The 22,558-nt window shown below is 37.5% G+C and overlaps 2 protein-coding genes across 4 annotated transcripts; both read left to right on the top strand.

Moving 5' to 3' along the window:
* The first annotated feature begins 110 nt into the window (after nucleotides 1-110).
* Nucleotides 111-15,673, top strand: ilf3a (interleukin enhancer binding factor 3a). Of its 2 annotated transcripts, none has more exons than XM_051112640.1 (19): nucleotides 111-215; nucleotides 630-801; nucleotides 1,465-1,582; nucleotides 1,808-2,004; nucleotides 2,163-2,328; nucleotides 4,640-4,787; nucleotides 5,575-5,666; nucleotides 6,012-6,107; nucleotides 6,188-6,299; nucleotides 6,395-6,492; nucleotides 7,449-7,548; nucleotides 9,759-9,839; nucleotides 10,002-10,192; nucleotides 10,282-10,416; nucleotides 10,520-10,645; nucleotides 12,192-12,335; nucleotides 12,481-12,577; nucleotides 14,482-14,814; nucleotides 14,896-15,673. In XM_051112640.1, exons 2-19 carry the CDS (start codon nucleotides 647-649, stop codon nucleotides 15,033-15,035), a joined length of 2,529 nt encoding a protein of 842 aa, XP_050968597.1. In that variant the 5' UTR covers nucleotides 111-215; nucleotides 630-646; the 3' UTR covers nucleotides 15,036-15,673. The 2 variants fall into 2 exon arrangements, with proteins under 2 accessions (XP_050968597.1, XP_050968598.1); XM_051112641.1 differs by having other exon boundaries at nucleotides 178-328.
* A 1,120-nt stretch (nucleotides 15,674-16,793) lies between these two features.
* Nucleotides 16,794-20,564, top strand: acp5a (acid phosphatase 5a, tartrate resistant). 2 transcript variants are annotated; one of them, XM_051112663.1, is made up of 6 exons: nucleotides 16,794-16,905; nucleotides 17,463-17,553; nucleotides 17,856-18,055; nucleotides 19,329-19,453; nucleotides 19,661-20,006; nucleotides 20,085-20,564. In XM_051112663.1, the coding sequence occupies exons 1-6, from the start codon at nucleotides 16,831-16,833 to the stop codon at nucleotides 20,343-20,345; spliced, it is 1,098 nt and encodes a 365-aa protein (XP_050968620.1). In that variant the 5' UTR covers nucleotides 16,794-16,830; the 3' UTR covers nucleotides 20,346-20,564. The 2 variants fall into 2 exon arrangements, with proteins under 2 accessions (XP_050968620.1, XP_050968621.1); XM_051112664.1 differs by lacking the exon at nucleotides 16,794-16,905 and adding an exon at nucleotides 17,255-17,341.
* The last annotated feature ends 1,994 nt before the right edge of the window (nucleotides 20,565-22,558 follow it).

Genomic DNA, 22,558 nt, shown 5'->3' with positions numbered 1-22,558 from the left:
GCCTAACCCAAACAAACAATAAAATGTAGTGCATAAGGATTAACCTATGAATTACACCTGCAGGGTGTGTTTTACTTTGTTCACCAGGTGTAAAAAATATGATTCCACATGTTTCCGCTAGGCGAGGCGAAATTTGAATGCGCATGCGTAGCGGGGTCAGCGCATGGCCCGGAAGTGGAGCTTTTTACGCTTCCATTGAGTAAACTGAGTGAATGGTGAGTACAATAAATCTGGTTAGCTTTGTAAAGACATGCATGGGCACGCGATATTAAAACCTACGCGATCTTAAAGACGTCTACGAGTTTTGGTAATACTAGAAGCTGTGCAGGTAATCGCTGTTTTGGCGCTATTCGTTTATTCAAATGTCTCGTCCGTGCTTGTGCTAGCGTGCTTCACCGAAAGCTGATGTTTTGTAAATACGCGATATATGGTTTATCACAAACATGTGTTTCATTATTGTCATTCGCAGTTTTATAAAGTTTCATTTTTAACGAAGAGCCCGCCTGGAACCGTTTATCCTAATTAACTGGCTTGGCGAATCGTTAATGGTTTAAACTTCGTGTATGTTTTGATGGGGTCTTCCGTTTGAATGTTTTATTTACTATGAATATTGTGTCACTTCTGTGCAGGTGATTGTTTGAAGGAAATGGCTCAAATGGGGAATTTTCCGAGGCGGAGGGAAGGACCTCTTCCACCTCGACCACCACCTGCTTGGGACGAGCACCAGGCCTATGAGGAGCTGCTATATTGGGATAATCTCATGCAGGAGGGTTACCGCCTCCACCCGCAGGACTACGACCGGTAAAACACCTCGTCTGTTCTTACAATTTATCATACTTCAAAAATTGAATATTGGGAATGCTCTAAACAGGTCTCCCATGTCCATGGAGAAAACCTGTATAATAAGTATAATTTTGATATGTGTGTGTAAGTATAATTGTGATTTCAAGGCTTGAATTTTTTTAATGTTTATATAAATGTATTTTTAAAATGTAAAGCAGTATATTTTTTATAGTGACTTTTTTATTTATTTATTTTTTTATTATTATTATTTTTTGTGCAGCTTCTATTATAGTGTTCCAAATTTTGTTTAGCATTCAGGATTGAAAGGAAAAATTATGGAAAATCAGAAATTTTAATTCAGGGGCAAAGGCAAAAAATGAATGTTGCATTATATCCAACAATGTCACTGTATATTAAAATGTATTACATGTAAAATCGTCATAGAATCTGATTAAAAATATTCTTAAATTTTAATTAAACTTTTACACTTTAGTTCAAAAACATTTAAAAAAATGTTAAGACAAAAATAAAATAAATGCATGATTCAAGTGACACCCCCTCCTCTTGTAGTATTGCATAGCTGGTCAAATCAAAAGTCATCACGGCTAACTTTGTCCAGCGGGCCCTGGTTTGAGAATCTCTGGTGTATAAAGGTGCAATAACATAAGTTTCTTGTTGCAGGTATGAAGAGTTACGTTATTGGTATGACTGCTTGTGTTATGAGGAAGACCTCCGGCAGTACAATCAATATATTGTTGAGTACAGGAAGTGGGAAGAGGAGAATCTGCACCCAGAGGACGTATGTTACTCCGATGTATATTAAATTTGCAATGCAAATTTGTGCTGCTTTTTCTCTCTCTCTTGGTGACTAGTTCTTATTTTTTTTTTTTAACTCACTAATATGTTTGTACCCATCATTGTTTGCCTAAAATAACAGAAGACTGTAATGAGAACACATGAACGGAGGAAGTGCAAAGGCAGTGTTTTTAAGTGTCATTAATTCAACTCTTCTGTTACTCAACAGCTTCCTCCAATGAGGCCACCGCCTCAGCGAACGTTTGTGAATGAGGATCGCTATGTAAAGGCCAAGCACACAACTGTGTACCCCTCAGCAGAGCAGCTGGATGCAGTGCAGAGCATGGTGTCTAATGTGGAGTGTGCCCTGAAGTCTGTGTCTGATTGGTTAAATGAGAAAGAGAGCAGTGCCGCTGATGCTGGGAGGTAAGAGTGTTGGTTATAGAAGTCACCTGCCCTAATGTATTTAGATTTGCATTTCATAGTGCATTTCATTTTATGTGTACGCAATTGCAGGAAAATTTATAAAATGCTCTGTTGGAAGTATAACCTTGTGCTTACAGTCTGTGCCGTTTTCTCTGCAGTGCTTCACCTCAGAGTAAACTGCGTGGTGTTTTGAGAGTGGGCCTAGTGGCTAAAGGACTTCTGTTGAAAGATGACTTGGATTTAGAGTTGGTGCTGCTCACCAGGGATGTGCCCACCAGTTCTCTGCTCAGGCTGATCTCTGGAAAAGTTTCAGAATTCATAAAGGTTTTTCTCTTTTTTTTTTTTTTACTATTAATTTGTAGTATTATAGAGAATTAATATACTTGTTTTTGTCATCAATTGTGCTTCAGTCATGAAACATGAGCATAGTGTATGCAAATGCAAACAGTTTTGCTTGTGTTTCATTAAAGCGATAGTTCACCCGAAAATGAAAATTGTCATTACTCACCCTCATGTCCTTTGAAACCCGTAAGACCTTTGTTCATCTTCGGAGCACAAATTAAAATATTTTTGATGAAATTTGCATAGGCACCAACATAACCGACAACTGACATGTTCAAACCCCAGAAAGGTAGTAAGGACATCAGTAAAATAGTCCATGTGACATCAGTGTTTCAACTGTAATGTTATGAAGCTACAAGAATACTGTGCACAAAGAAAACAAAAATAATTATTTTATTCAACAATTTTTTTTTCTCTTCCATGCATTCACAATGCATCAAAAATGCTTTAATTTGTGTACCGAATATGAACAAAGGTCTTACGTTTGGAACGTCATGAGGGTAAGTAATTAGTAACAGAATTTTTATTTTTTTAGGGGGAAGTAAGCCTTTAAATGCACAAAGAGGAAGAATTACCATCTTTATGGAAAAATTATTTCCATGTAGTAAAGTTCAAGAGAGATATGGTTTATTGGTATTTGGAAGCATTATAAAATTGGCTAATGTTTCCAATAAACAAATGAACTACAACTCAAAATTTGGGGTCAATAAGGTTTTTTTTGTTTATTTGTTTGTTTGGATGCATTAAATTGCATTAAATTGAAGTAGGCATTATAGTACTACAAAATGTATTTCAAATAAATGTTTTGAACTTTGTTCATCAACAAAGCTTTGATAGATAGTCATAAGAAATGCACCAGATTAGCATATTTAAATAATTTGAGGAATTATTTGACACTGAAAACTGTCTTTGTCAGAGTAGCTTCATATTTAATTTCTGACAGAAATGACAATGAGGCTGTGAGGGATAGAAGTGGAGTGTGTTAATAGATTGTACTGTTGTTTAACAATATACCGATTGTTTAGCTGACACCCGCAGTAACTGACAGAACACCCGACCCGTTATCCGACAGCGGCACTAATACTAATTTAATTCTGCACCTGACCTAATTGACACAAAAAACGTGACCCGAACCGCACCCTCATTAAATCTCCTACACCAGGTAGACACTCATTTAATAAAACATTTATGGCTTTTTGTGGCAGGCGCTGCCAAAGATGATAAATATTTTATCTTTTTGTAAGCAGCAGCCATGTCAGCCTTTTAACCAATTACCGGGCAGATTATTAACAACCAAAAGAACATTCACTGAGCTCATGTCGGAGTGTTTGAAACATGATGAAGATCATTTTGAATATAATGTAATTCCCAGTGTTGTATGATTCATCAGAAACAGAGATATAAATAAAAAAAATCCAGAGCATACGTGTACGAGTTAGTTTGCCTGGTAAAAACACAATTACGTGTAAAATGTCAAAGTTAACAGTGTCTGACATGAAAACTAAGATAGTCAATGTCCCATAAAATGAAAAATGGCAAATAACACGCATACTATTTTCTTTGTTTTCTTTGAAATCTTTCAGAAAAAAACTTTTGGTAGACCAAAAAATGCATACAATTTAGAAAGTTGTGAAAATTGTGTTCGATAAATTACATGGTAAAGAAAGTCAGTCTATCCCTGACTGCCCCATTTTCAATTCAGTATGGCATCTAACCTGACAAGGTTTAGAAATTCAGCTTTGCTGTCACAGAAATAAAGTACATTTTGAAATGTATCAAAATTGAAAAACATTTAAAAAAAAAAATATTTCATAATATTACTGTTTTACTGTGTTACATAAATACATCCTTGGTGGGCATAAGAGACTTCTTTCAATGAAAATTGTCATTAATTACTTACCCTCATGTCGTTTCAAACCCCTAAGACCTTTGTTCATCTTCGGAACGCAAATTAAGATATTTTTGATTAAATTCTAGAGCTGTCTGACCCTGCACAGACAGCAACGTTACTTCCATGTTCAAGGCCCAGAAAGGTAGCAGGGACATTGTTAAAATGGTCCATATAACATCAGTGGTTCAACCTTAATTTAATGAAGCATTTTTGGGTGAATTATCTTTTTACCAAATTTTACCAACCCCAGACTTTTGAATGCTAGTGTATGTGTAGAACCATGTGTGTCCTGAGTTTCTGTGGGTGCAGGTTCAATGCAAGACAGGTTATTATTTACCAGCCAATATTTACGAAAAAATAAAACTAACATGCAGTTTCTCCTCTCACTTTCCTCAATGAAAGGATGTTACTGAGGAGAAATACGTCATCACTCCATCAATCCAAGATGCTGCTATTATTGTTACTAGCTCGACGGAGCCCGTTCTGAAACTGAGCATCCGTCTGACCTCACCTGTGGTCAGGGAGCAGGTTGATAAAGAGGCATCTGGAGGTATGATTTCACTCTTTTTCATTTTCGGACCTAAAAGACCTTCAGTACGTCGGAGGAGTGCAGTATGGTCCTGCTGCATCAAATAAGTGCTGGTTGCTTCTGAACCAATGTTTTCAGCATTTTAAATGTTATTAATATTGTCTTCGCCACTGTTCAGCATTTACTGTTGAACATTGAAATTTCCGAAAACGTCACCTCTAAACCGATACGAAGGGTTTGCATTGCAGCAAAAGTTAATTAGTAGGCTCATTTTAAAATGTGCTTATGCTTATTTTTGTACAATGGTAAGAGTTTCTTTTTTAATAGTTTTAGATAATTGCATTTACTTTTATGTAACACAATTTTTTTGTGCTTAAGGAGTAATCTGTTCATCTAGAACAGATTTCACTTGTATTTTGCTGCAGTATTTACCCTGTTCACAACTGAGTTCATTTAAATTAAGGTATTGCTTTTGTTGCCTGTGGTTGCAAATTGACTTTCTCAACCAAGCCTTCTAGTTTGTCAATTTTAGGGGCGCTGGACTTTTGACCAACTGGAAACTCTCTGTCTTGGAAGGGGGGGACGCAGTTGGCCTACAGAAGAAGAGGGTGAAATGTCTATAAAAGTAGAGTCATTTTAAAGAAGATTAATCACCGAAGTGCATACTAGACTTTGTGTTAGATGACTTTCCGAACAGTTCCCCCTCTTCTTGCCTGTGGGTGTGGGAACACTGCGTCTACCCCTGGCCAGATGACAGAACCCCCCTTGGTCAAACTGTACCTTGTCTTCTTACTCCATTCGTCACTAGAACCGTGCGCGGAAAGCTCTCCGCAGGACGCTCTGGACAGGCAGAAATGCCTGGCTTCTCTGGCGTCTCTCCGCCAGGCCAAGTGGTTCCAGGTTTGCATAACGTCTTTATTTGTCTAAAAGTCGACTTGTAACTTAATCTGACCTTTGACCTGGGGAAAATACATATTTGCACATTGAGCTTCTCTGAAAAGTGCTTTTTAAGGCTGTTTGAATATTGAAACGTCCATAAATGCTTTAAAATGAATTGCGCATAACCTGTTTCCGTTTAAATGTCAAATGTATCTTACCCAGGTTGCAATTTCTTCGTTGTTGGTCAGAAATTATAATTTGGCCAGATTGATCTGCTTCATACAAAACGTCCTCTAAAAAGCATCTAGAAGTTCTTTGAAGATGCATGATAATGTTAACAGGTTTGCTGTTTGTTGGGTTCAACAGGCTAAAGTGTCCGGGCTCGAGTCGTGTGTCATCGTGATTCGTATCTTGCGGGACTTGTGTACCCGTGTTTCAACATGGGCCCCACTTAAAGGATGGGTGAGTCAACCTCAAACCTCTTTTAAGACAGAAATTCATAGGTCACTTTTAATCCTATTTAATCTTATATTTGTCTGCAGGTTCTCGAACTGCTCTGTCAGAAGGCTATTTCAACCAGCGAGAGGCTGCTGGGACCGGGAGAGGCGTTACGGAGAGTTTTAGAGTGTCTTGCGTCAGGGATACTAATGGAGGGTAAAGACTGAAACAAAGCATTGTCTATGCTTCTGAGTGACTAAGCATATTTTTGGTGTTTTGAGTCATACACTAAGCATGACATTTCTCCGCAGACGGTCCAGGCATTTCTGATCCCTGTGAGCGAGACAGCACTGATGCTGGCTCCCATCTTACACCGCAACAGAGAGAAGACATTACCCAGAGCGCACAGGTTACTTGCAATCCAACACTATAGTTTGACTTTATTTTATAATGTATTGGTCTGTAAACTATACAATTGAAAATGGTCATTATTTACTTGGCTCAATGTTATTTTAAACCCATGTGGTGGTGCAATTTTATGCAGCTGTTTTTCATAAAATAACTATTCATTGTGACTATGTATTTCAAAGCGCAAAAAAAAAAAATTGACAGAAAAGATTAGAACATGTCAATTTATTTTATTTACTCAGATCTATGGAAGCCAGTTTCCGCCACTTAATAAAAATGTTAAAAAAGGTAATTGTGAGTTTATCTCACAATGCAGAATTTTTTCTTGCATTTGCAAGTTTACATCTTGCAATTTTGACCTTTTTTCCCCCTCAATTTTCCCCTTGGAATTGTAAGATAAACTCAAAATTGTGAGTTATAAAGTCAGAATAGTGGTATATAAACTGGCAATTGCGAGAAATAAAGTCAAAATTGCAACAACTCACAGTTTTTATCTCACAATTCTGACTTTATTTGTTAGAACTCAAAGTTGAGTTGAACCTGCAGCTTCTCAGAACTGAGTTTATATTACGCAACTGTGACTTTGTTTCCCAGTTCTGAGAAAAGCCAGAATTATGAGATAAGTCACAATTACCTTTTATTTTTTTACTCAGTGGAAATTGGCTTCCATACAAATCTTTTCAAATATACAGAAAATTAAATAACAAAATTCTGTGATTCTCACTGTAAAGTGCCTTTTCTTTTTGTTCTTCACACAAAGCTCTTGTAAACACTGTGGTGAAAACTCTGAACTTTCTTTAACATTTCTCTTTTTTTGATGATGGAAAAAAATGAGACTAAATCACTAAGGCCAGATAGGATGGTTATTACAGCTGAAACATTTACAACATTTCCAACCTCGGAGAAACCCCATTTAGTTCTTTCACATTTAATTTGTTTCTTTCCTCTCACCCCTAGTTTGCCTTAAGACTGTCAGCTTTTGGGCAGCTTTACAAAGTTCTTGGAATGGACCGCCTCACTTCCAAGACTGCCAGAATGTTTAGCGAACATAACAGAGGTACCAAAGTGACTTTTTCTAGTGTTCACAGTTTTAACAGATCTTTAAAATTAAGTGGGCTGTGTTTGCTTGTTTATATAAAGCTTTTTTATGTAAATGACACCTGTTAGGATTGCTTTACCTGTATGAAAACTGCTGGCATAATACATATCTTCATTTTCTAGGCCCGGTTGCTAAATGCTAAATAGGCACTGAATGTTAAATGTTAGTGATTGATGCTTTTTAGGGTTTCAAGTGCATAGGAACGAGACCATTGCAGATGAATTCTCCGCAGAGTGAATATCAATAATTATCATGTGTTTTCAGAGATGCTAAAATGTTCAAAAGAGGCAGTGCCACTTTTCCTAAAACACTAATTTTTCAGCGGAAAGAGACATTTACACCAAACTCGATGCACATATTTAAAGGAGATGTCCACTTCAAAAACAAAGATTCACATATAATGTACTCACCCCCTTGTCATCCAAGATGTTTATGTCTTTCTTTTTTCAGGCATAAAGAATTTGTTTTTTGAGGAAAACATTTCTGCATTTTTCTCCATATAATAGAATGGTATGTTGCCCTGATTTTAAACTTCCAAAAGGCGGTTTAAATGCGACTTCAAACTATCCCAAATGCATTTGTAAATGATCCCAGCTGAGGAAGAAGGGTCTTATCTAGCAAAACTATCGGTTATTTTCGTTAAAAAAAAATACAATTTAAATATTTTTAATCTCAAACTCTTGTCTTGCCTTTCTCTCCCTGAACTCTGTGTGTTCTGACTCAAGACAGCTAGGGTTTGTCGAAAAACTCCAACCATATTTTCTCCCTCAATCATTTCAAAATCATCCTACATTATGGCAGAAGTTCTGACCCAGTCTTAGCAAAGTGAACATGCAAAGATCAAACACCCTTAACAAAAAAGGTAAAACAACTATATAGGGCGATGTTGAAGTTGAGGGAGAACATGAGATGGGAGTTTTTCGACATACCGGAACAAAAACAGTCCAGGCAAGCGTTTGGCATTAAAAAGTATATAAATTGTGTTATTTTTATTAAAATAACTGATTGTTACGCTAGATAAGACCCTTCTTTCTCGGCTGGGATCGTTTACAACCGCATTTGGGATCGTTTGAAGCCGCATTTAAACTGCATTTTGGAAGTTCAAAATCGGGCGACCATAGAAGCCCATTATATGGAGAAAAATGCTGAAATGTTAGACCTATATGTTAGAACTATTAGACCTAAAGGTCTGTGAGAAATTCGGCCACTCGCATTTTTCAAATGTGTAAATGATTGTATATAGTTTTTTTTTCTTCACACACATGCACAAAACATTCACATCGTATCATTCTAAACAGCTTTGTCTCAAGAATCACTGCTGTCAGTTAAATCATTTAATAATTCAAGATTAGTTAAAAAAAATAATTAGCAAACTTGTTTGTTTTTTTTTGAATCCCTAGGTCAGAGGTCACCAGACCCGGTCCTGGAGGGCCGGTGTTCCTGCAGAGTTTAGCTCCAACCCTAATCAAACACACCTGAACCAGCTAATCAAGGTCTTACTAGGTATACTTGAAACTTCCAGGCAAGTGTGTTGGGGAAAGTTGGAGATAAACTGCAGGACACCAGCCCTCCAGGAACAAGTTTGGTGACCCCTGCTCTAGGTCAATAATCCTTTAAAAAAAAAAAAAAAAAAAAAAAGTTGACCTATTGCTTAGCTATAACAGGGTCATTTATAAAATGAGGCCAAATTTTGGCCAAATATACCCAAAAGCCCTGAACGAAAACTCAGAACTTAAAATTAGGTGAGCACATGTAGGATATGATTCTAAAGAAGCATGAGTTTAGACTATAGATGGTGCTATAACAGCCATAAATGTAAAAAAATAAAGAATAATAATTTCTGTGGTAAGTAGAATGCCAAAAATGCTCTTTTTAATCATTAATTTATAGTTCCAAGCATTGATAAATAACACACAATGTCTTTTCATGTGTGCTTAAATGCCTTAAAGCGTTTGAACCCCAGTAATCGCTGCTTGCAGCTTTATTTATTATTTTTGATTGGCCTATTTTTGTTTACGTTATTGTTTTAATTGGACTGGAGAGAGACCTTTTAAGCGCTATCCTAGCGCTCAGTATTATGTTATTTCAAAAGTCCAAAGAAAAACCTGTTTTTTGTGTCTTAACCTATTATCAAGCATATCTCTTCTTTTCGTTTAATTAAATTGCAGTGGCTGATATCCCAGTAAAGAGGCCAAGAGAAGGTTATGATGCTGGGGATCTAGAAATGAGGCCAAAGTTTCCAAGAAAAGGTATTCATCTTAATTTCAGTCTCTTTCACATCATCATCTGTTACTCTGTACTCATTTTAAAGTATAGTAGGAAAATACAGCATAACTCATCTTGTAGTGAAATACATATTATATACAAAACCAGCCATATTGTTTTTTCATAATACCTGTGTTTTCTTCCAGCAGAAAGACGCGAGCCAGCAAATGCACTGATGAAGCTGAACCAGCTGCGGCCTGGGACCCTCTACAGATTGGCGTCACAGACCGGGCCTGAACACGAACCTCAGTTCACAATGGCTGTAGAGGTGGATGGAGTAACTTATGAGGCTACAGGCCCCTCCAAACGCAGCGCCAAGCTTCATGTTGCCCAGAAAGTGAGTCAGCTGATAGTTGACTTATGAAGGGAATTTTTTTTCCAGGATTGCTGTCTTTAATAAATGTAAAAAATGTCCACAACACACAGGTACTGCAAGCATTAGGTGTGCCCTTGCCGTCAGAGACCAAGCCTGCGGATGAAAATAAGACCCAGTCTGTTGCCACGCCTGTGGTCACCGGTTCAGACGAAACCACTCCTACAGGATCTGATGACGGCAATGAGGTTAGCGTCTAAAGATTGGTCCTCCTTGTATAGCTTTGGGGTTTGATGATTTGTAGACTGTAGGAAATTGGTTTGGCATGATTGGTTCCACTTCATCTTGCAGGGTGGCCCCATCCTCACCAAACATGGCAAGAATCCTGTCATGGAGCTCAACGAGAAGCGGAGAAGTCTGAAATATGAACTTATCTCTGTCAAGGGACGCTTCAATGACAAGACCTTCACCATTGAGGTTAGACATGATGACTAAAGCTAGTTTATTATGAGTTGGTGTCCTTGTACTTTAAATGTCACAATGAAAATTCATGCAAATGTTCACTGTCGCAGTGATGCCAATATCAGCTCAGCTGGAGTCCTTTAACACTGTTCTGAATTGTACTGTGGCATGGGCATGCGTGACAGCAAATCTATCATGACATTTTTCAGTTTCTGCTTTGAACATGTAGGGAAGTACCTAGTGAGGAAGCAAAGGTGCACTGCATAGGGACTGGGGCAAACAAAAATGTTTGTGTTTTCGCAAAAATATTTTCAAGATTGATGAATCTCTTAAGCAGCAAATCGGCATATTCAAATGATTTCTGAAGGATCATGTGACACTGAAGACTGGAGTAATGATGCTGAAAATTTAGCTTTGATCACAGAAATCGAAGTCCCATGTGCAATTTGTGCAACCCAAAATCGCATAGAATAACCAGGAATAAAATTCAAGCAGTGAAATCACATTAGCCCAAATTTCGAGGACTTTTATTTGCAGCTGTTCACAAACAGAAAAAGCAATCAACATATGCACACTCTCAATTATTTTCTTCAGAAATAATACTGTAAAGAATTTCAAAACATATTTTAGCAGTAATTCGTCAACGGTTGATCAGCACTTTCACTCGTCATAAATGTATAGTACGCCGTTATTAAAACGGACCTTCTTTCTTTTCTCTAGGAACCTGGTCAGTCAAAGTCAACATGAGCAGCTCAACAGTAAATAATGGTTATATAAATAAATTGTTTCAATAATATCCATGTTTCATGCGTCTTTTTTTCAACATACTGTGTTCTTAGAGGTGCACTATGAAATTTTTGGCTCTTTTTTGAGATCAGTTTGAAACATAAAACTGTGCAAAGGAACACTGTCTAGTGAATATGATAGTTTGAGGTTCAACTATGGTTGCATTGGATCTGACTTAGCTATAATAATATCACTGATAGTAAGCTTAAAGTCCTACGAGGCGTATTTCCTGAATATGTCGTCTGAGAAAGTAAGTAGCATATCTGCCATCATAATAGCCTGGACTTTGAACTAAATATATAATAACAAATAAAAGGCTGAAATTTCCTGGCAATCCACAAACCTATGAATTATTGTAGAGTCTGTAATGTTAGCCTAGCTTCCTGTTTTTACTCACCATGAACTTGTAGGTAATGTGGCGTGTTATAATTTTGTTGATATGCTGTCACTTCAGTTTTAAATACTTCCAAAAAATATTATCCATTGTGTTTACGTTTACTTTAGAAAAAGTGTACTGCAGTTACAACACCAATATTCTGTCTCTCTTCATATTCCTGTGAGTCATACAAATTTAGTCTGAGTCATGCACAATTCAGCACCTGTTTTTTTTTTTTTTTCTGCCCTCAATCCTTTTTCTAATGTTGACCTTATTGAATAAGCTTGAGGACAGTACTGCAGTTTAAATCTACAGTTTTCCTGTTGTTCTCGCTTCAGATATAATAGTTTATAGTTCTGATTCTATCTTATGTGCATATGGTGTTTTTGCCTCTTTCAGGTGGAGGTTGATGGGCAGAAATTCCAGGGCTCTGGATCAAATAAGAAATTAGCAAAAGCCAACGCAGCACTTGCAGCATTAGAACAGCTATTTCCAGAAGGTTCTCCTGCAGACCCACTCAAGAAAAAGAAATTTCCTCCTATGGTAAAAGCAGTGTGTCTCTTAACCTCTTTCTTTTCTAATATTTTGTTCTTTGGTCTAATGTTTAAAATGTTGTCCTTTGGTCTAAAAATGTGGTGTTTGTTGTTTTGTTTTTTTTTGTTTTTGTTTTTTGTTTTTTTTTCTTCAGGGCTATGGTATGGCTGGAGTACCTTACAATGCAGGCAGTCGAGGTAGAGGAAGAGGCAGAGGTAGAGGCAGAGGATTCAACACTGGCAAGTTTACAGGTATCATGAAAGGCATATCCTTCATCTTGCTTGTCGGTTTCTGAAAAAAACGCTTATTTAGCATCACTGTTTTGATTTCCATGGTTAGATTATCACCTGAATGCTAAGGAAGCAGAAAAAATGCTTCTGGATGTGCAAAGTGCTCATTAGGACTAGGCAAAAATATTGTTATTTTGGATATTAATGTTTAATACTCATATTTTAAATTCTTGTTTATAATTTTCAGGCATGGAAAGTCCTTCAAAACTCAGTTTATATACTGCTGTACAATATATAAAATGATTTTTAAAAATCAACTTTGTCAGAACCTCTTTTCGTATTTAATACCTATGTATTTGTACAGTGCCGTTTAAAAGTTTTTGTTTTAAAGAAATTAATACTTTTATACAGCAAAGATCAATTCAATTTGCCAAAAGATACAGTAAAGATGTTTATCATGTGCGAAAAGATTTCCATTTCAAATAAATGCTGTTCTTTTGAACCTTATTTTCAGCAGAGACTCCTGAAAAATGCACCAGTTTTTCAGTATTTACAAAAATATTAAGCGGCAAAACTGTTTTCAACACTGATAATAAATGTTTCTTGAAGCTCCAAATCAGCATTTTATAATGATTTCTGGTAGATCAAGTGAAGTTCAGCTTCACAAAAAAAAAAAAAAAAAAAATGAAATGCAACCAGTCAAAAGTTTTCAAACAGTAAGCAGTGTATTCTCACCAAGCCTGCATTTATTTGATCCAAAGCACATCAAAACAATAACATTTTGAAATATTTTTATTTAAAATAACTATTTTCTATTTGAATATATTTTAAAATGTAATTTATTCCTGTGATCAAAGCTGTTTTTTTAGCATCACTACTCCAGTCACATGATCCTTCAGAAATCATTCTAATATTCTGATTTGCTGCTCAAAAAACATTTTTTATTATTATGTTGAAAATGGCTGAGAAGAAATTTTATGTTTTTTAAATAGAAAGTTCAGAAGAAGAGAATTTATCTTGAATGGAAATCATTTGTAACATTATAAATGTTTAAAAAGCTTCCTTGTTAAATAAAAGTATTCAATTCTATAAATTCTTTCCTAAAAAAAAAAAAAATTATAGTCTTGACTCCAAGCTTTTGAATACTATAGTGTATAATGTTACAAAAGCTTTTTTGTTTCAGATAAATGCTGATCTTTGGATCTTTCTATTTATCAAAGAATCCTGAAATAATTTACTCAACTGTATGAAGTATTGATAATGATAAAAATGTTTCTTGAACAGCAAATCTGCATATTAGAATGATTTCTGAAGGATCATGCGGCACTAAAGACTGGAGTAAAGATGACAATGCTGAAAGCTTAGCTTTGATAACAGGAATAAATTACAGTTTAAAATGTATTCAAATAGAAAATGGGTAGTAAAATAGTAAAAATATTTCACAATATTACCTTCAGTGCCTGTGGCGTCATGACATGCGTAGGCATGTTTACATCCTGCCAGGATGGCATCTAGCGTTTCTTGTCTCTGGCATTTGTAAGCTCTTTCAGTAGCTCAAGCCTCAAATGCATCAGGGCTAAATTGGAGAGAACAAAGATGTGGGTCTTTAGGAAGTTTTATTTATTGATATTCATCTTCCCATGCTTTTCCTCTTATCGCTAGGAAAATAGTGAAGACTTGCATTGCTTCTCTTATTGATCTTCAACTGAAAAATACAACCAAAAGCTACACAATGTGGCATCATATCGACATTTTATTTTCCGAGTTGTTGCAGTAAAAATAGCAACAGTTTTGCGACAGTAGCTCACTGAGTGAGCTCATTTACGTTATATTAAGACATACAAGTCTAAGGCATAATACATATTGCCTATTCTTCCATGATGCTGTTGTCTTAACTTTTAAGCTCTATCTATTTGTCTCTCCAGGCTCCACCACTACTGCTGGACAGACCCCAGCTCTGTCTGTTACCAACTCCAGCACACCTATGAATCCCCAGGAGGACCCGTCTGCAACATCCACCAGCGTCAGCGCGGCCACCTACCAAGCTGTGCCACCACCAGTGACTGGCTATTATAATCAGTACACCCAATCCTATTCACAATTCAAAAAACCTGCCAATCAGGGCCAGAATCAGACTCAGAATCAAAACCAGAGCAAAACAACAAATCAACAAGCTCCTCTTGTTGGACCAGACTATGGCTACGGATATCAAGGGCCTGGCATGGGAATGGGAGGACCACCTGATTTCAATTATGCAGGTGAGTTTGAATGCTTGCATGCTGTGTAATAATTTGATTTTAAAACCACAACTATCTGAAACTCTCGTATTTTCTTAATAGCGTACAGCGGACCACCTGGGACAGCAACATTCGGGCCACCTGGAACAACAAATCAGAGCTATAGCTTCACCCAGAGCGCCTACCCCAACCTGGGCGGCTACAGCAGTGGAGCCAATAGCACAGAATACACATACAGATAAACAGAACACTTTCGGTCAACCCTGCTCAGAAATGTACAGATGATCATTCAAGCAACTGAGAAGTCATTTCTGTAATTCTGTACCCTACAGTGTGCTCCATTTGCTCTAAACCTTTTGAGATTTTTATACTGTTTTGTGTTAATTTTGCCATTTGAGTTGTACCTCGGTCACAGAATTAGCATGGTTTTGATTCACCACTAGTTACAGGAAATAATACATCAGGATGGAAGTTGCTCTCTGTCTGTGCCTAAACGGTTGGTGTGACTCAGATGGAAATTGTATCACATAATTCTGTTTTTCCCCTAAGGTATATTTATGATCATCCTCATGTTTTGCTTAATTTTTAGCAGGTTTCTTTTTGTTTTTTGTTTTTTTTGGGGTTTTTTGGGGGTTTTTTTGGACAATGAACACAGACTTTGATGTTTACTTCCCTGAAACCACTTCAGCTGTTCCTTGTTTGGATTTTTAAGAGATTTGATTTGCATTACTCGGTTTAATCTTGGTATCGTCTTTTATGTAGAATGTAGCTATTTGCTGTTAAATAGGCCAGTGCAGGAGGTTTTGTGTTCTCTGGGGTGGATATTATATGTCATATCTTTGACTTGTGCAGAAATAAACATTTGTTTTTCTATTTTTAATTGCTTTCCTGATTCATTTGACTGTAATGACTCAACCCTATAAAACGCACTGTATTATTTTTGACGTGCGAAAGTCTAAAAATTATTGGCATCATCAAAACTGTGCTGAAAAGCCTATTGTTTACAATTTAATACATGCCTTCTGTCGTCTAATTAATAGTTAATCCACCTTATTTTTCCCGTAAGAGCTGGTGCATTTGTACATTTTATGAGTCTGGCTTCCGGTGCGTCATTGGCGTCCATTTTAGCTGTACAAAATAGCTTGTTTTCCTGCTTCATATTGCAAACTGGTGTGTTTTACCATATTATCATTTACCATATTATTACCATTTAATGCATTATCTTATTTAAATAACACACTGGATTGTAGTGAAAAAGTTTTACCGTTTACTGCACTTTGTTATTCTCGTTCTATCGCTACTGCGGCTAATGATCCGGAAGTCTCGCTCATTCACGTACAGTACAAAAAAACACATACAGTGTATAATAAAAATAAAGTTAGTTATGAGATTAATTTTTAAAATTAAAAGTCACACTATGACAGTTATAGTCACTCTGAGATGCACTGATCAGAAAAAATGTGGATAATGATTCTGCTATTCCAGTGATTTCTATGAGGACTGTTATTAATGCTTTGGCATAAAATGACATTCTAAAGAATTCTGTGCTTTCAACTTGGTGGCAACCCTTTATGGAGGGCTCTGTTCTATTCCAGCATAACAATGCTCCTGTGCGCAAAGCAGAATCCATACAAAAATGATTTACTGAGTCTGGTGTGGAGTTACTTGACTGACCTGCACAAAACCTGAACCCCATTGAACACCCACTGACTGTGTCACCAAACATCTGTGCCAGCTGACATGAACTAAAAGTCACAAACCTAAATTATTTTTATTGGCTTACATGTTAATAAAACTATCATTTATATTATTTAACAGCATTTAGGGCCTGTAGTTGTTTTGCAGACATCTAAACAGAGGCAGGACAGAAAAACAGAAGAGAAATAAAAAGGTGGAACGTTAGTCTTACTAGGAGTGTTTGAAACAAATGGTCACATGCATCTGTGGTCACTGAAGCATGCAGGCAATGCATGTTCCTACTGACTCAGTCACATGCATATACAAACCCATCCCTATATGGGACCAAATATATAGTGGATGAGAGGAAGCAGAGCATCCAGTGGAGGGATTACTTACACAAGGATACTTCAAGGACTGTTTCACTCATTCAGTGTGAGTCTTTTAATCTGCTCTAGATAATCAAAATGTCACATTTTAATAACCACAAGTCTGTTGCCTGTTTTTCAGTTATGGTTTATTCAGGGGATTTTTATGATGCAGTTCCTTTGTCAGTTGAATTGTACCACTGATTTGCCATTTTAAAACTATCACAGTCATTGGTAAGTCTGTATGTATCCAGAATAGCACACTAGCATACTACAGATATGGGAGAAATAGTAAGAGTAGCATGCAAGTATGCTATGCAGAATTCAGCTGCAGTGTTTCTACGATCCCATTGGATAAGTTGATTAATTGGGTAAAAGAAATCAGCTGTTGCTGAAATCAAACCATGGCTTGTTGACAATCAGAATGATATAAAGATAGAGCCAATGCTGCAGATGGGTGTGAGGTGTAGAGAGAGGACTCTCAAAGAGCAAAAGCTGCTGGTGTAGGTGTTTTCAGTATCATGAGATTGCGGCTTCGATGTAGTTTCAGTTCTTTTTGGTTTTATGCATGTGTGAGAAATGGATTGTGAACTATTTATGTTTTTGTTTCTCATCTCTGTGCAGATGGCGTCACCACTAATGCTGGTGTTTTTAACCGCTCTTCCTGGGGTCCTCTGCTACCATTCCTCATTCATTGACCTGGAAGCTAAAGGAAGTGAGTTGGCATTAATGTGTCTTAGATCAGAGATTACCAAACTCAGTTCTGCAGGGCTAGGGTTCTGCAGAGTTTAGCTCCAACCCTAATCAAACACTCCTTACTATGTATATTTGAAACTTCCAGGCAGGTGTGTTGAGGCAAGTTGGAGCTAGACTCTGCAGGACACTAGCCCTCCAGGACTGAGTTTGAAGGCCACTTTGTTAGATGCTGGAAAAACTTCTTGGTTGTTTCAAACCTCACTTTTAATTATGGATTGTTTTAACTTTGAGTGTTCTTGTCTCTTTGATTGCTTTCACTAGGTAACAAGTCATCTATCAGGTTTCTAGTTTTGGGGGACTGGGGTGGTCTGCCATATCCTCCCTATGTTACCCCCATAGAAAAGAGCACTGCACGTATGATGGCCAAAACCGCTTCTCAGATGGGTGCAGACTTCATTTTAGCACTTGGTGACAACTTCTACTACAAGGGTGTCACTGATGTCAATGACCCTAGATTCCAGGTTTGGCTTCTGGAGTTTAGCTCCCTTAAGTCTTGTAATTGCAAAATTTACCTAATCTTTGCTTGGGGGGTTTTTTTTTTTTTTTTTTTTTTTTTTTTTTTTTTTAATTGAGAGCCTTTCTTTTTAAGAACCAAGTCTACTGCTAAAATGTCAAATGCAGCTTTGCAAGTATGGTTAAGTATTGCTATGACTGTTTTCTAGTTGTGTGCTGGGTGTAGGAAGTATGAATTGATGTATTCTTTCCATAAAGAGATGGTAAAGCTGTCTTCTCTTGGTTAGTCTAGTCTAGGGGTGTCCAATCCTGCTCCTGGAGGGCCAGTATCCTGTAGAGCAGTGGTTTCCAACCACGTTCCTGGAGGCCTCCCAACACTGCATGTTTTCCATGACTCCTTAATCAAACACACCTGATTCAGATCGTCAGCTCAATAGTAGATAAAGACCTGATATGGGCCTCCAGGAACATGGTTGGGAACTACTGCTGTAGAGCTGGGGTGGTGAACTCCAGACCTGGAGAGCCACAGCCCTGCAGAGTTCAGCTCCAACCCTAATAAAAACTCCCCTGCCTATCTAAAAAAAAAAAAAAAAAAACTCCCTGGCAAATTGGAGCTAAACTCTGCAGAACAGTGGAACTCTCCTGCCTGTAGCCCTGATACTGAAGACCTTGGCTGGCTCGTTTAGGTGTGTTTGATTGGGGTTGGAGCTTAACTCTTTAGGACATCAGCAGTCCAGGACCGACTTTGCCTATCTCTGCTGTAGATTTTAGCTCCAACATTGATCAAACTCTGGTGCCTGTAACTTTCTAGTGATCCTAAAGACCTTGATTTAACTTGTTCCAGTGTGTTTGATTAGGGTTGGAGCTAAAAACTGCAGGAAAATTGATCTCGTGGACCAGAGTTGAGAACACTTGCTGTAGAGTTTGGCTTCAACTAGTCCCAAATCACTGGAAATTTCTCCAAACTCAATTCTGGAGGGCTGGTGTTCTGCCAAGTTTAGCTCCAACTCTAAGTGCACTTGAACCAGTTAATCGAGGTCTTGCTAAGCATGATTGTTAACTTCCAGGCTGTTGTGTTGAGACAAATTGGAGGACATTGCCCTCCAAGAGTTTGGAGACTCATGGTCTAGTGAGTCTGAAGACCTTGTTTACTTTCACTCAGGTGTTTAATTCGGGTTGGGGCTGAACGCTTCAGGACAGTTTCCCTCCAAGAACCATTTTGGACACCCCTAGTTTAGTCTCCACCTAATGTAGGCCATGGTCCCTCTATTCTCTTTGTAGGTCACGTTTGAAGATGTCTACACTCAGAATTCTCTTAATATTCCATGGTACGTCATTGCTGGCAATCACGACCATGCGGGAAATGTCCTTGCTCAAATTGAGTACAGCCAGAAGTCAAAGAGATGGTACGTGAGCCAATGAGTCTAGCTTCCGTGTCAAATTGAGTTTGGTTTCCTAGCTCTTAAGCTCATTTGCAACTTAATTCTATGTGTGCAGCTGTGCCCTGTGTGTGGACTTGGCACATGTCCTGTTCTTTTCCAAATAGGCTTTTTTTTTTTTTTTTTTTTTTTTTTTTTTTTTTTTTTAAAAAAAACATTCTTTCCATCTTCAAGGAACTTCCCCTACTACTATTATGAGATGAACTTCCGCATTCCTCGAACAGACAGCACTATGACCATCATCATGCTGGACACTGTGCTGCTGTGTGGAAACTCTGATGACTTCCTTGACCAGCAGCCCCGAGCTCCCCGAAGTGGCGTTCAGGCTAACCGACAGCTGCTGTGGCTTCAGGAACGCTTGGCGAAGTCTAAGGCTGATTATCTCCTGGTGGCTGGCCATTATCCGGTATGGTCCATATCGGAGCATGGGCCGACTGACTGTTTATTGAAGAATTTGAGACCACTGCTTAAGAAGTACAAGGCCACTGCTTATCTGTGTGGCCATGATCACAACCTACAAGTAGGTCTTTAAGCCTTTTGATAACGTTCTGCTTGGCTCAACTTTTTGTATTTGAATTTTGTGCCTCTTTGCCTTCAGTACTTCAAGGAGTCTGGTATCGGTTATGTGGTCAGTGGAGCTGGCAACTTTATGGATCCTGATGTGCGGCACCGAAACAAGGTTCCTCGAGGCTACCTCAAGTTCTTCAATGGTGACGCCAGCACCTTGGGTGGCTTTGCCCATGTGGAGGTTAACAAGAAAGAGATGACTGTTACTTTCATCCAAGCTAGAGGAACCTCTCTCTACAGGGCTGTGCTTAAAAAGCGTGACGATCTTTCCAGTGTGGATGACTATGTTTAAAATTATATAGTTTTACTAACTTTGGGATACTGACCCAGGTATTTTAGCATTTTGCTTTAAGTTAGAAGTGTGCAAGGTTTAAAAACAAAACAAAAATGCACTCTTTTGAATCCTTAAGTATTTATAGATTAGACTTTTAAATGGTTTAACCAATAAATGTTTGTGTTTTGAGAAACCTTAATATTTTAAAGTGACTATTAAACAACTCCTTTAAACTACTCTCGGTCCATAAGTGTGCTTCTGTGGTTTGCAACTGGACTCTTGATGCTTGTCACAATTGGCTGCTGTGGTTCTACATGTCAACACCAGTTGATTTCATCGGTTAAAACCATGGATGCTGCTGTCTGTCTATTTTTGTTAAAGTATGGCTTTCTGGCAGCCATAGTGCCTAACTTATGACACTTTCTAATATTAGAGCTTCAGAAATTTGGTACGTAGAAGGAAACTTAAAGCGTTTGCAACTTTTTTTTTTTTTTTTTTTTTTTTTTTTTTTTTTTTTTTTTTAAATGCTGGGAAACCAATACTGCCGTGGCCTATAATGGGGTCATTTTGTGTTTCTTATAGGCCCTTTAATTGACTGGCTTGCCAGAAAATCTGATCCCATTTCTCACACAAAGTTGGGCAATTGCCACCCATAACTGATTTAAAACAGTATTTGGAACCATTATGAATCCAATGTTCCTGCAGCGAAAGTCTGGCTAAATCAGAGCTGGACAGATGTTGACCCTTTTTCCTTTAGATGTTAACGAATGGCAATGCTTTACTTCAACTTTGGAGCTAGACTAAGAAAAAACCTAGAGGTCATTTGGTGTGTGGTGGTGTTGTGTGTGTGTGTGTGTTTTTGTCTTTTTTTTTTTTCCCTCCCACATTGCTGTACTTTTCTTTTGTACCATTATAACATGCATAGATGTTCAGCATGATAAAAGATCTATTTAATTTTTTTTTTTTTTTTTTTTTTTACATGAACAATTTAATCAGTATAATTAAAGTTTAGTTTAATTAAAGCCAAGTATGAATCTCAAGTTAGTGTTTTTAATCATTTTACATTTGTTCAAAAATGACTCCAGGCAGTAACAATATAAACAATGTTTTGTGAACTTATGTTCAGCTATTCTTTTTAAGTTCATTTTTTTTTATTTTATTTTTTGTTTGAGTCGTAAGTTATCAAAGTTTGGTAAATATTGGTCACAGAAACACACTTACTTTAAATTTAACCAAATTGCAGTTTTCAAAATGCAGTTTAAATGTGGCTTCAAACGATCCCAAATGTGGTTGTAAAGGATCCCAGCCGAGGAAGAAGGGTCTTCTCTAGCGAAACGATCGGTTATTTTCATTTAAAAAATACAATTTAAATACTCTCAAACACTCATATTATCTTACTCTCCCTGAACCTTGTGTATTCTAGCTCAAGATGGTTAGGGTATGTCGAAAAACTCTGATCGTAATTTGTCCCTCAACTTGAAAAATCATTTCAAAATCATCCTACATCACTGCAGAAGTACTGACCCAGTCTTTACACTTTACGCAATTTCTTTACGACTGAAGAAAGAAAGAACATCTTGGATGACAAGGGGGTTAGTACATTATCTGTAAATTGTTGTTCTGGAAGTGGACTTCTTTAGATGTTTTTAAATTTTAATGTTCTTTTTATATTTTAATATTTTGAGGAGACACTGCTTTCCTTGCCTCCTCAGAGAAAATGCCCCTGGTGTATCCACCTCTTTCTTTAACGCTGTGGAAGTAAGTCTACTGGTGAGATTTCAGGTTCATTGGCTGGTATAGGGAAATAACAAGAATAACAACGTGTGATAAACGGTAAAACTGTTTGCACTACAAACCAGTGTGCTCATTATTAGGATAATACATTAACATGGTAAGACCCACCAACTGGGGTGGAGATATATTACAACGGTGCTTACAGAACGGTGTGAATGTAAGCTTCATGGTTTAATCTGACGAATCCCAGCCATCACATAATATCCTTGGCAGTCAGGATGCAGGCCCTAATCCTTTCTGCACATGCTGTGTCTCCGTCCTCAGTTCAATCTGGACTAATCTAAATTATTTCCTAATCCCTGATTTAACAGTTAGCAAATCCACAGACTTCCTTACAGTGTGCAGGACACCTTTTCATTTTGCTTTTATCGTTATGTAAAGCCTTGCAAGGGGTATGAAAGTAAGACTTAGTTTTGGTGCATGCATGGTATGTTTTC

Source organism: Labeo rohita, chromosome 6 (assembly GCF_022985175.1).
Source record: "Labeo rohita strain BAU-BD-2019 chromosome 6, IGBB_LRoh.1.0, whole genome shotgun sequence".
Taxonomy (NCBI): Eukaryota; Metazoa; Chordata; class Actinopteri; order Cypriniformes; family Cyprinidae; genus Labeo; species Labeo rohita.
This window is presented reverse-complemented; position numbering and strand designations above follow the sequence as displayed.